The sequence below is a fragment of the Onychomys torridus genome, unplaced genomic scaffold (assembly GCF_903995425.1).
Source record: "Onychomys torridus unplaced genomic scaffold, mOncTor1.1, whole genome shotgun sequence".
NCBI lineage: Eukaryota > Metazoa > Chordata > Mammalia > Rodentia > Cricetidae > Onychomys > Onychomys torridus.
The window spans coordinates 72030-85159 of NW_023412724.1; the positions used below are offsets into that span (position 1 = coordinate 72030).

The 13130-nt window shown below is 61.4% G+C and overlaps 1 protein-coding gene across 8 annotated transcripts in view; it reads right to left on the reverse strand.

The window, feature by feature from the left end:
• LOC118575807 (TLE family member 5) overlaps positions 1-7365 on the reverse strand; it is a 28658-nt gene extending 21293 nt beyond the window's left edge. For 4 of the 8 annotated variants that reach the window (XM_036176213.1, XM_036176212.1, XM_036176211.1 and 1 more), the window contains exons 1-6: positions 2935-3171; positions 2571-2673; positions 2349-2446; positions 1963-2026; positions 1626-1670; positions 5-46 (exon numbers count right to left, since the gene is read on the reverse strand). In XM_036176213.1, the coding sequence (XP_036032106.1) occupies positions 5-46; positions 1626-1670; positions 1963-2026; positions 2349-2446; positions 2571-2594 (273 nt within the window). In that variant the 5' untranslated portion in view covers positions 2595-2673; positions 2935-3171. Of the gene's footprint in view, positions 1-4; positions 47-1625; positions 1671-1962; positions 2027-2348; positions 2447-2570; positions 2674-2934; positions 3173-5464; positions 5563-7102 lie in introns of those variants that run through there. The other 4 variants (XM_036176214.1, XM_036176218.1, XM_036176216.1 and 1 more) reach the window with 4 other exon arrangements.
• Between the last annotated feature and the right edge of the window lie 5765 nt (positions 7366-13130).

Consider the following 13130-nt stretch of genomic DNA (forward strand, 5'->3'; position numbering starts at 1 on the left):
GGACCATCTGGGCACAGATCGCACTGAGCCGTTTCACAATTTCAGCCTAGCGACAAGATGGATGGGATTGGAGGGAACAGCTACCTCCACCACCCCAACCCCCAGTGTCCTGGGCATGTGCGAAGCTGACTGACGGGGGAGTCGTGGCCTCCTGATGCAACGGGAAAATGGAGGCTGTGGTCCTGCAAGTCAGAGACACCCCCTCCACCCCCGTGAAGCCCCTCCGAGGTGTGGAACTTAGACGGACCGATCTCGGAGGCACCGCGGTCATGTCTGAACAACACCCCAGAGAAGCTGTGTGAAGGGTGTGCATGCCCAGCTGGAGTGCCCAGCTCTCCTCAAGTCTTTGGGGGGGGGGGTGTTCTGTGGTTGCCTCTTGTCCCCAACCAGACCTGCCTGTGTACTTCACCAGGGAAGGGCGCTCACTGCACAGACCAGGGGACCAGCCTCCTGCTGCCCACATCAGCACCGAGACCCACAGAAACCCAGCAACATATGCAGGCCGACCCCCAGTGCATCCCACCCCTAGTCCACTCTGCATCTACACAGCAGAGGTGGGGCTCTGCCACGGAATCTTAGGTCCTCAGGAGCAGAGTCTATGAATCCATTCATCTACAGGTCTCTGAACCCTCAGGACCCCCAAAGTCACTGGCCACTCTGGGGACCCAGGGTTGGCTATGGACCTCTGGGGTCAATCTTCACAATGGAGAGTACATCTCAGAACCCCAGCGCCACTCACTGGAGCCTCAGAAGCTCACAGGGTTAACCTTACAACCTGGAGCACTATCTCAGAACCCTGAGCCCTCAGAATCTTCAGGGCTATCTCAGAACCTCCAGAGCTAGCTCAGAACTTCCAGGGCTATCTCAGAACCTCCAGAGCTAGCTCAGAACCTCCAGAGCTAGCTCAGAATCTTCAGGGCTAGCTCAGAACCTCCAGAGCTAGCTCAGAACCTTCAGGGCTAGCTCAGAACCTTCATAGCTAGCTCAGAACTTTGAACTCTACCTCAGAACACCGAGGGCCATCTCAGAACACTCAGAGACTGACACAAAACCCTGTGGTCTATCTCCAAAAGACAGAGCCAGGTTGAGTCACAGTAGCAGGCCAGGCACATAGAGAACAGTCATCCCTGGCCTCCAGGCCACTCTCATCAGAATCACACACAGGACACCACCAGATTCGTGGGGTCCACCACCAGCTCCTGGGGTCCACCACAGGCTCCCAGTGTCCACCATAGGCTCCCAGGGTCCATCACAGGCTCCCGGAGTCCACCACAGGCTCCTGGGGTCCATCCCAGGCTCCCAGGGTCCATTACAGGCTCCCGGGGGTCTATCACGCAACTGCAGAGATTTGGCTCTGCAATGGAGTCCCTGCTGGAATGGAATGCCTCCAAGACCTCCTTGGCCCACGGCCCAGGCCCTCCTCCATGGGGACACTCCACTCCCTCTGCTGTCCCTGCTCAGGCCACTGTCCCTAGATGCTGAGAATACTTTTTGTTACAGGACTAAAATCTCTTTCTCTGGTCTTGGGACAGCCCTCTGAGGCCTCCAGAGATGTTTGAGGATGACCCCTGCCCCCGAGGATGTGTGACGCGCCTTCCCACAGTCCCCGGTCCCCGAAGGGTCACCTGTTTATGCATTTCAATGTTGAGGCCGTAGGACATCTCGTAGTACTGCAAAGGAGACAGCATTGGCCGGTGTGGACAGCCAGCCCCACCCTGGGGACCCGGAGTGCTGCCCCAGCCTCCGTCCGGATGGGAGTATCAGGGCAGGGCATGAAAGCCCCGAGTCCCATGGGGACCCAGAAGGGGAACCCAGGAGGTGGGCCAGCGTTGGGCTCGGAGAGATGGCCAGGCAGGCAGTCCCCAAGACCGGGGGCGGGGGACACCATAGAAGTAGTGCCTGATACCCCAGGCTTCCCTCTTTGAGCGCACGAGGAGGGCAGCAAGGGCGGGGAACCCCTACCATCACGTAATGCCTCTGCATCTCTGTCTTCTCGCTGGCCAGCTTCTCACACTCCAGCTTGAGGCTGGATGGGAAGATTGGACAAGAAAGGGGGTCACCGCTCGTGGGTCAGCTTCCACAGTGACGGGTGGGGGTGCCTGCCCCCCACTTCTTTAGAAACTGTCCCCCGCTCTGGTGACCCCAGGCCTACCCTCCTGGGTGGGATCAAACCCTTCCTCGGGAAAGGCTTTCCCAGAACCCACTGGCCTCACCTTGGGAGCGCCACCTCCACCGTGAAGCCCTCCAATCTGCCCTGTCAGCCCCGCCCCTTGCCCTGGGGACCACGCCCCCTCCACAAGGCCCCGCCCCCTGGGGCCTCCCAGTTCCCAGAGCTGGGGCCCCCTCACCTGTGGTATTGAGCTTGGAGAAACTGGAATTCCTCTTTGATCCGGTCACAGATTTCCAGGACTGAGAACTTGAAAGGCTGGCCGGACTGCAGCGGGGTCTGAGGGGGACAGAGGGGAAGGACACGGTGTGTGTGTGGGGGTGAGTTCCCGGGCAGCAGCGGGCAGGGGTCCCCTCCCTCGTCCTCCCCTCCTGCAGCCAGAGATGGGGATCTCCGTACTTACCGGGTGCCTTCCCTGGGGGTACATCCTGCTGATGGAGAGGTGGGAGAAGGGGCCCCCCAGCTTCGTGGAGGCTTGGGGATGTGGCTAGGGTGCAGAGGTGGAGCTGGGCAGAGAAATTGAGGGTGCAAAGCTGAGGCTGGGAGTAGAATGTGGGGTGCGAGGTGGAGCTGAGGGTAGAATGCGGGGTGCTGGGCAGAGCAGGGGGCAGGATTTGGGGTGCTAAGCTAGAGCTGGGGTGCGGCGAGGCAGAGGCTGGAGGAGCTGAGACAGGAGCCGGAGCTGGGGGAGGGATTTTCACGCAAAGAAAGAGCAGCCAGGGAGAGCCTGCCGGGGGCAGGGGACCCGGACCCGCGCTGCGCCCCACCTCCCGCCAGCTCGCCCGGGTCGTCCGGCCCGGGGGCAGCTGCAGCCCGCGCCGCCGCAGGTCCGTGGCCGCCGCCCGGGGTCGGCGCTGGTGGCCGGTGGCCGCGGTGGCTGTGGAGCCGCCTCCCTCCGCGGGGCTCGGCTGGGAGCCGCGGGCGGGACCCGCCTTAAGGTGGCACCGGTCTGCTTCCTTGGCTCCCAGCCCCGCTGGGGAAACTGAGGCTTGAGTTAGCGCCTAGTGTTCCCGCCCCACCCCCCCCACGCACAAAAAAAAAAAAAAAATGAAGGAGGAAAAAAAAAAAAAAACAAGTTGTGCAAAAAACCATCTCCTTGTGCGCTCCGGGAGCCCTGGGGGCTGCAAGTGGTTTCTCTGAGCCAGAGACGACACGGTGCCCCAGGAAGGACGAACACCCCAAAGGCAAAGCAGAGACACACACCGATCCTAGGAAGGGCAGACCCCGGCTGTGCTCGCCGGCCAATGCTGCCCCGCTGTGGGGACCTCACGTGTGGCCTCTGAGCATCAGAGGTGAAGGACCAGGACAGAGCCCTTGACTTGCATGCTGGTGCCGCCCCCAGACCACTGGGTCTATCAGATGGGGCTCCTAAGGGGGCCAGACACCTCAAATTAGTGCCCAGAACCTCAGCTCTGGGGATCGAACCTGGGCACTAGAACATCTGGGGGAGGGTAGCTCCACCCCTGACCACGCCCCCAGCCCTCACTGGGGATTCTGGGCGGGGCTCCACCCTGACCACGCCCCCAGCCTCCTTTTCCTTTTGGAGACAGGTCTTGCTCAGTGGCCCCTGCAGAACTTAGGTTTGGAAGCCTCACGTCTCAGTCCCTGTAGTAGCTGGAACGACAGGCCTGTGCCATCAGGCTCAGCTCTGACATCATGCTAAAGTGTGTTTCCCAGAGCTGAGAAGCCACCTGTCACCAGGGAACCCTTCCCAGGGACCATCCCTTGTTTCCAACTCTGGCAGAACAAGAGCACTCTTACCCCGTTTCACAGAGAAGAAACTTCAGATCTGGCCCATCATTAAGCCAATCAAAAACCACGTGCCTGGTGCTACTGTGGACTACTATGCACTGAGAAAGTGGACAACATGATCATGGGCAAAGACGCCCCATTCATATTAAAGTTTGGACCTCTGTGGGCAGCTAAGCCAACTACAGGGAACAAGGGCCTTTAGGACATGGCAGTGCTCTCCAGTGGGGGATATTAGCTGAGACCCAGGACTTCCAGGATAAAAGGACGGGTCGCCGCCTTCTCTGATCGGACTCTGGGAGATGAGCCACAGCCAGCCAAGATCACAGCCGGCTGGTCATGAGCTGCGTGTGCAAAGCGAGACTTAAGAGATGCCAGGAACGGACAGACAGGATCCACTGGTGCCACAAGTGTGAGAGAACTCAGTGAGGCTGACACTGTGACCGTAAAAAGTCCACGGGGGGGGGGGGGGGGGTGACAGGAAGAAAAACCCAGGGAGTTAGCATCCTGAGAGGGAGTGTTCTGTAACTCCCTGGAGCCCCGCCCAGAATCCCCAGTGATGGGCTGGGGGCGTGGTCAGGGTGGGGCCCCGCCCAGAATCCCCAGTGAGGGGCTGGGGGCGTGGTCAGGGTGGAGCCCCGCCCAGAATCGCCAGTGAGGGCTGGGGGCGTGGTCAGGGTGGAGCACCCTCAATATCTGAACCTCTATGCTCTCCAGCATCCCTGCAGATTCTGTACAGTGCTCAGCTCCTGCAGTGGAACACTCTCCCCGGTTCCCACCACTCAGATTTCCCCCTGCGAACCTCTCCTGGGGCCCCCTGAAGCATCTCCTACCTCAGTGGTTCTCAATGCTCCTCATGCTGTTGGTGGACCATCCTCCCTGTCTTTCAAAGTCTTCATTGTTATTATTGTTGTTGTTATTTGTTTTCCGGGTCAGAGGTTTGCTCTGTACCCCAGGCTGGCTCAGAACGCCTCCAGCCTCCAGCCTGTGTGTCTGAGAGCTGGAATATCGGACTGCACCGCCATGCCCACTCACCACTGGGGTACAGGGTCAAATGGGGACCCCGGGCCACCCTTTCCTACCCCCAGCTTCAGGCTGCCTTTGTGCTGTGCAATCCCTTGGAACCTGCTGACCTCTCTGGGCTTCGGGGTGATCAGTTTCACACATGAGAAACAGGATAAGGGTTTGTGGGAGCCCGCCGGGTGGAGGGTCTGTGGGACACCAGCAAGCTCCCCCACTCCACAACTGGGCAGAAAGAGAAAGCAGGGCTGTGCGAACCTGGGCTGATTGCTCTGGCTCGCTGGGGACGCGGCCTCTGAAGCCAGGAGCACGGTGCCTCAGTTTCCTCCTCCACATTATGGGGCTGCTGGCTTGGTTTCGAACACAGGGTGGCATGTAGCCCAGGCTGGCCTCCAACTTGCCAAGTGGCTGAGGACGGCCTTGAACCGCTAACCCTCTAGCCTGCACCCCTTCCCAGCCTTCCTCGAGGCCACAGTACAGGCCAACTCCTCTATGCTGAGGTGGGGTGGGGGGCTGGCCTGGGCTCACCTGTGGTACTGAGCTTGCAGCAGCTGAAACTCGTCTTTGATGCGGTCGCAGGAGTCGGAGGTGGTGAACTTGAGCTGCTGGGGGAGGTGGGAGGAGCCCTGCGGGGTGCGGGGTGGGGGTGCGGGAGGGTGAGCGCCCCGCCCGCCCACGCCCCACTTCCTGGGCACTCTCCGAGGGAGCCAGGAGGGGGCTGGGAGGCCCCCAGGCAATGGGGCGCTTTTAGCGCTGGTCATTTGGGGGGGCAGGCACCCGTGGAGGAGTGCATCCCTGTCCTCCGGCTGCCCCAGGGGTGCCCGGCAGCCCCTCCGCGGCAAGCACAGGCACAGGCCTCCTTTCAAAGCCAGCTAGGAAGACGCACCTAGCTACCACCCCACATTTCCTGGGGGTGCCCCCATCACACCTGTTTCCTCCGCGGTGTGCTCTTCCAGGAGGGGGCCCCCCCAAAGCTGCCCAGCCCCAGGGGTGCCTCGTGGGGCTCCCCCCATGCCCCAGCCAAAGCCATGGGGAGAAGACAAGCCCGGGAGTCGGGGAGGGAGCTTGTAGCTGGCGGGGTGGGGGGGAGGAGCGGGCGGGGGCGGGCTGAGGGGTGTCTCCGGGGGTGAGGGGATGCACAGGGCTGACATCTGAGGACACTGGGCCAGGAGTTGGGGTGTAAGATCTTCGGATCTGGGCAGCAGAGTTAGCGTCTGGGGGCAAGGCTGGGAGCAGGGTGCCGGGTGCAGGTTACTGGGAGCTGGGGTGGGAGGCAAGATGGGCCCCTGGCTTGGATGTGGGGGGGACGGCGCCTGGAGATGGGGGGACGGCGTTGGGGGGGCCTCGGGCTCCGGACAGGAGCAGGGCAGGGACACCCTGGGCATTATAGGGGCGCAGGGCCCCCCCACACCCTGGTGCTGAGGGTGCAGAATGGGGGCTGGGAGGAGGCAGGCCTCTGGGGTGCGGGGCCTGCAGCTGGAGGACGCAGGGCTGGGGGGTGGCGCTGGGCCCGGATGGTGACGCCAGGCCCGACCGAGCTGGAGGGAGAGGCAGGGGGTGCGGGGCCTGGATTCAGGGGTGCGGGGCAGCAGACTTGGGGACAAGGCAGATCTGAGGCGGAAGGAAGTGCAGGGCCTTGGACTTGGGGGCAGGCCGGTCTGGAGCTATTAGCGAGCTGGGCCTGGGGGTGCAGAGCCCAAAGGTGGGGGTGCAAGGTCTCAGGCTGGAGGACATGCGCGGCCTGGGTTTGGGGTGCTGCAGCCCTGGGCCTGAGCCCCAGGGCTGGGAGACAGGCCGGATGTGGCTGGAGTGGGGTGCGGGGCCCTGGGCTGGGAGACAGGCTGGTCCGGATCCTGGGGGGAACCTTGGAGTCGGGATGGGCAGGGGGTGGGGAGGCCCGGGGCCGGGATCAAAGTTCAGGGATCCGGGCTGAAGGATGCCGTGCTGGGCCGGTGGTGTACGCACGGCCTGGGCTGTGGGGTGCAAAGACCCTGGGGACAGAGCCCCGGGCTGGGGGACAGGCCTGTGGGAGCTGGGGGCGCGTGAGGAGCCCCTGGGACAGGCCCGGGGCGGGGAGACGGGCGGCATCCGAGCTAGGGGGGTGCAGTGAGCCGAGCTGGGGGTGCAGGGCGAGCTCCGGGGTGCAGCGCGCGGGGTCCCCCTTACCGAGTGCCGGCTTTGCGGAAACATCATGTCAGTCGCGGGGGGCGCGGGCTGCGCCCCGGCTCGGGCGGCTCGGGGGGCGCCGGGCGGCCGCGCTTTGTCCCCGATCGGCAGCTCCGGGGCCCCGCGTCCCGCCTCCTGCGCCGCCCGCCGCCCGCCCGCGCCGCCCGCGCTATTGTGTAATGGCGACGCGGTGCCGCCCGGGCTCCCGCTCCACCTGCCGCGCCCGGCACTGCGCAGGCCCGGACGCCCCACCCGTGACCTTGGCCCCGCGCGCCCCGCCCCCGCCGCGGCCCGGAGCCTCGGCCCGAGGCCTGCCTCAGTGCCCCCCCTGACTCCCCGCCCGCCACAACCCCCAGGCCACAGACCCACAGCCTGGGTGCCCAGGCTCCAAGGTGCATTTATGGAGCGCCTATGATGTGCCTCGTCCTCCCTGGAATGGGGAGGGTTGGCACGGCTTGGGGGGTGCCGCACTGGTCAGCACCGTCTGTGGGACCGTGACCCTGGTCCCGCAGATGGGGGACAGGCCTGTCCTCCACCGACTGGGGTGTGCAGACAGGAGAGGATCGAGAGTTCCAGGCCAACCTGGGCTAATCGAAACCGGGTCTCAAAACAGCAACTAAAACTAAATCCCAGTGCAAGGTAGGTTGAGGCAGGTGGAAGCCAGCCTCATCTACACCATGAATTCCGGTACAGCCTGGGCTACATGAGCCTCTGTCTCACAACAGCCAAAAGTTAAAGAGAGCCGCAGGAACTGGGAGTGGTGGCTCAGGCCTTTGATCCCAGCACTCAGGAGGCAGAGGCAGGCGGATCTCCAGCCTGGGCCACAGAGTGAGTTCCAGGACAGCCAGGGTTCCATGAGCCCTTTCTAACAACAACAACACACATAAATATATAAAAGGAAAATAGTTCCCTGGGCTAAGACCCATTATCTCAACATTTTAGAGCATGCTGAAGCAGGAGGATTCCTACAATTCCAGGCCAGCCTGAGCTGTATAGCAAGACCCCTGTCCCATACCGGAGACAGACAGGGACAAATGCCATCAACTGTTATGCTGGGCTCAGGGGGCCCACAAAGGTAGAAAGGAGAAACAAATGACCCGCCAGGCTGGTCCACTGCGGTGCCGGTTCTGTGTGACCCACTGAGAGTTTAGGTCTGGACTCTGCCCCTGAGCCAGGCCCCAGCCTGTCTGTCTTTGAACTTGGGGTTCTTCTGCCTCAGTCCCCCAAAAGCTGGGATGGCAGCCTGGGTCAGGACACTCCTGTTTCTGGTTTTTGTTTATTTCGTACATCCCTGAGTGTGTGTGTGTGTGTGTGTGTGTGTGTGTGTGTGTGTATGATGTGTGTGTGATGTGTGAGCAGCACCTGTGGAGGCCGAAGGGGCGTCGGGTCCCCAGAACTGGAGTCACAGGCAGTTTTAAGCCCAGTGTGGGTGCTGGGGACCAAACCTGGGTCCTCTGCAGGGGCAGCCAGCATGATAATTGATCTTGCTGAGCATCTCTCCAGAACCCCGTCTGCACCAGGCTCTGGTGTACACACTTGAACCGGAAGGATCTTCCAGTGTCCCTAAGGGAATGGAGAGGGAAGTTGTCGTGGCCAAAACCACACAGCAGGTGGCAGAGGGGGATGCAGACTCGGGTTCCACTCTGTTGAGCCTTTTGAAGGGTGGCGTGAAGGCAGGTGACTCTGGGACACTGGCTGGAGCTGAGCTATTACCCAGGAGGTACCGGGGCGCCATGTGAATTCTCTGTGTGCCTGGCGCGCTGTGGGTGCTGATCCCTATACCTGCCTTCCACCAACTCCACCCTGAGTGACACTGCCCCAGGCACCCCAGCTAGGGCCTGGGTTCACAGCCAGTGCTGGCCATTCACCGTGGGAGGCAAGCAAATGAAGCAGGCGAGAAGCAGTTTGTTTGAGGCCAGCCTGGGCAACATGAGACCCTCCCAAAAAAAGCCTTGTCTACAAATCCCAGAACAGGGGCTTCAAGCCATCACCCGAAACAGAACAGCTCAGGCCAGATTGCGGGAGTCTGGGCTCCGCTGATGCCCATTCCCCGCCCCGTACTTGGTCTGCAGCTCCGAGCCCTTGGGGACACTCAGGTCCTCCCCGCTGGACACGGGATCACGGGGCTGATGATGACCAGTGTCCGGTCAGTGAGGCCAGGGCAAGCAGGGACTCCTTGACCCCGGGGTGGGAGTGGGGGTGGGAGGAGGGTGGGGAGGGGGAGGGGGAGGAGGGTGGGATGACGGAGAGGATGGGATGACGGGGAGAGTGGAGTGGGAGCAGAGGGGGGTGGGTGGGAGGGGGGCTCCTTTGTCCATTTGCTTCCTCTTGAGCATTTATGGAGCCCTGACTGCAGGGTACTTTAAACATGAGAAGGCGCCCACAGGCCTGAGGCCTGAGTCTCCCCCCTCCCTCCCCGAACAGTGCTCCCCCAGCAATCCTGCCCCAGGGCCTTTGCGCAAGCCCTGGATGACTCCTGTGTCATCCAGGCAGAGTCAAAACTGGATTGTGGACAGGGTGTATTTTTAGGACCTTATATGTCATTTTCTTCTCTTTGGAGCCAGAGAAAGTGGTGACGCACACCTGTCATCCCAGCACTTAACAGGCAGAGGCAGGAGGATCAGAAGTTCATGGACAGCCTCAGCTACTTAGTGAATCTGGAGCCAGCCCGGGCTACGTGAGTCCTTATGTCAAAAACCTACGGGCTGTGGTGTGGTGCTTGTCTCTGGGTGAGCACAGGCCCTGGGATCCCCAGCACTGCAAACAACACACATGCCAGACTGCAGCCTCGCAGGCCCCCTTGGGGTCCCGTTTCTCCAGCACCCAATGGCGGCTGTGACCTCTGCCCTCCCCACCTGTCGGTGCCGCACACACTTAAGTATTTAAGCTGCTCATCTTGTCTTCATTCCTTCCCTCTCCAAAACCTAGGACAGGGCCCAACTCTCAAACTACTTGGCTTTATTTATTTTATTTTGTTTTGTTTTATTTATTTATTTATTTACTTACTTACTTACTTATTTATTTATTTATTTATTTATTTATTTATGGTTTTATGAGACAGGGTTTCTCTGTGTATCTTTGCGCCTTTCCTGGAACTCACTCTGTAGCCCAGGCTGGCCTCGAACTCACAGAGATCCGCCTGCCTCTGCCTCCCAAGTGCTGGGATTAAAGGCGTGTGCCATCACCGCCTGGCTTGGCTTTATTTTTATTTAATATTTTTTCTTTTTGACAAAGGGTGTCATGTAGCTCAGACTGACCCCCAACTCCTTATATAGCTGAGGCTGACCTTGAACATCCAATGCCCCTGCTTCCATCTCCAGATTGGCGAACACACATGCGCGCGCGCGCGCACACACACACACACACACACACACACACACACACACACGCACACACACCCCCCGGGTTATTCAGGAGCTTGTGGCCTGGCCGGGACTGGGGGGACACAGCCGGACTGGACTGGACCCCCACCCGGCCTCCTCAGGGGTGTGTTGGTGAACTCTCTCTGACACACCGCGGGTCGGCACCTCAGATCAGGGAGTCACCTGTTGTCTCAGGCTAGGCTTGCCTAGGCTCCCCGGGGACAGTGTAATTTGGAGGCTGAGTGTCTGCAGGGACACCTGAGTTGTGTGAGAGCAGGGAGGCCTGGCTTGCTCCCTCTGGTCTTCCCCGGTCCCTAATGTGTCCTTCTCCGGGCTTCTGTTTGCGGGTGGCCCACAGGAGGCTGAGGCAGGGGGGTCAGGAGTTCAGGTCCATCCTCAGCTACTCAGTTGAGTTTGAAGCTAGCCAGGACTCCAAGAGACCCTGTCTCAAAAAAAAAAAGTATTGCAGCTGGGAAGTCTCAGGTGGGAGAGGGTTTACCACAAGCCATGAGGACTCAGGTTCAAGCTGGGCTTGGTGGCACCGGTGCTGTTCCAGGACACAGGAGGGGGACACGGGAGGATCCCTGGCCTGCCCAGCCTCCCTGCTGCACTCTGGGTGCAGAATAAAGTTGACAGTGCTGGACAGACGGATCAGTGGTTAGCACACCGGCTGCCCCTGCAGAGGACGCAGGTTCCGGTTCCCAGCACCCACACAGGGCTCACAACCGCCTGTGACTCCAGTTCTGGGGACCCGACGCCCCCTTCCCGTCTCTAGGTATTGCAAACACATGCACAGACATCTGCAGACAACACACACATACAAAATAAAAATAAATAAATCCCTGGGCAATGGTGGTGGTGGCGGGTTGGCTGCGGCGGCGGCGGTGGCGGCGGCGGCGGCGGCGGCGGCGGCGGCGGCGCACGCCTTTAATCCCAGCACTCAGGAGGCAGAGGCAGGCAGATCTCTGTGAGTTCGAGGCCAGCCTGGGCTACACATAGAGACGCCCTTTCTAAAAAATAAAAGAAATCAAAACCCTAACATAAACAAAGAATCAGCTCAGTAAGGAGAGAGGCCAGAGCGCATCCTGGTTCCCCTGACTGACTCTGCCGGCTGAGGACACAGAGGGCAGCCCCGCCTGCCTCTTGGACACCCAGTGTCCCCAGTGACCAGGGGCCGAGCAAATGAGTTCTATGCTCTGGAGATGAGGGTTTTCCCAGTAGGAAGCTGCGTGCTCTGAGGGCTCAGGAAGGTCAATTCAGCGCTCAAAGGATGCACAGCTTCCTGAAGAGCAAGATTTGAACTAGGGTCGGCTTGGAGGACTGTCCCCAAGTGCTGTGACGGCCACCCCGTGTGCACGAAGGTGACGGGGCCACCCTGTGTGCACGGAGGTCACGGGCCACCCTGTGCGCACGGAGGTCACGAGGCCACCCTGTGCGCACAGAGGTCACGAGGCCACCCTGTGTGTGTGCATGAGGGCCACCCTGTGTGCACGGAGGTGACGGGGCCACCCTGTGTGCACGGAGGTGATGGGGCCACCCTGTGTGCACGAAGGTGACGGGGCCACCCTGTGTGCACGGAGGTCACGGGCCACCCTGTGTGCACAGAGGTCACGGGCCACCCTGTGTGCACGGAGGTCACGGGCTACCCTGTGTGTGTGCATGAGGGCCACCCTGTGTGCACGGAGGTGACGGGGCCACCCTGTGTGCACGGAGGTGACGGGGCCACCCTGTGTGCACGGAGGTCACGGGCCACCCTGTGTGTGTGCATGAGGGCCACCCTGTGTGCACGGAGGTCATGGGGCCCCCCTGTGTGTGTGCATGAGGGCCACCCTGTGTGCACGGAGGTCACGGGCCACCCTGTGTGTGTGCATGAGGGCCACCCTGTGTGCACGGAGGTCACGGGGCCACCCTGTGTGCACGGAGGTCACGGGTCACCCTGTGTGTGCACGGAGGTCACGGGCCACCCTGTGTGCACGGAGGTCACGGGGCCTCCCTGTGTGCACGGAGGTCACGGGCCACCCTGTGTGTGTGCATGAGGGCCACCCTGTGTGCACGGAGGTCACGGGTCACCCTGTGTGCACGGAGGTCACGGGCCACCCTGTGTGCACGGAGGCCACGGGGCCACCCTGTGTGCACGGAGGTCACGGGCCACCCTGTGTGTGTGCATGAGGGCCACCCTGTGTGCACAGAGGTCACGGGCCACCCTGTGTGCACAGAGGTCACGGGCCACCCTGTGTGCACGGAGGTCACGGGCTACCCTGTGCACATTGGCGAGGGCCAGGAGCCACGACCTGTGCGGAGACGGCCACCGCTGGCCCTGGTCTCACTGCATGGCTTCTTTTGGGGGTGATCTTGAACACACTCGGTCCCGTCCTCTCTGGCCTGTCTATGACGTGGGTGTGACACCGACCCACTTCTGAGTTCGGACCCAGCGTGCCCTGCAGGTGCATTAACTCCTAACCCCAGAAGCCCTTCTGTCCAGCACCAGGAGCCCCCAGAGTCCTGGTCCGCGGTGACGTCCCAGCACCCCGGGACCAGGAGCCAGTGGCCGGGACCACACCCAGTTTTTAACATCTAAATTGATAAAATGTCGGACAGCCGCAGAAGGCTGCAGTTCCAGAATCGTCCACACGGGGGCGGTGGCTCCCCAGAATTGGCTGCCGCTC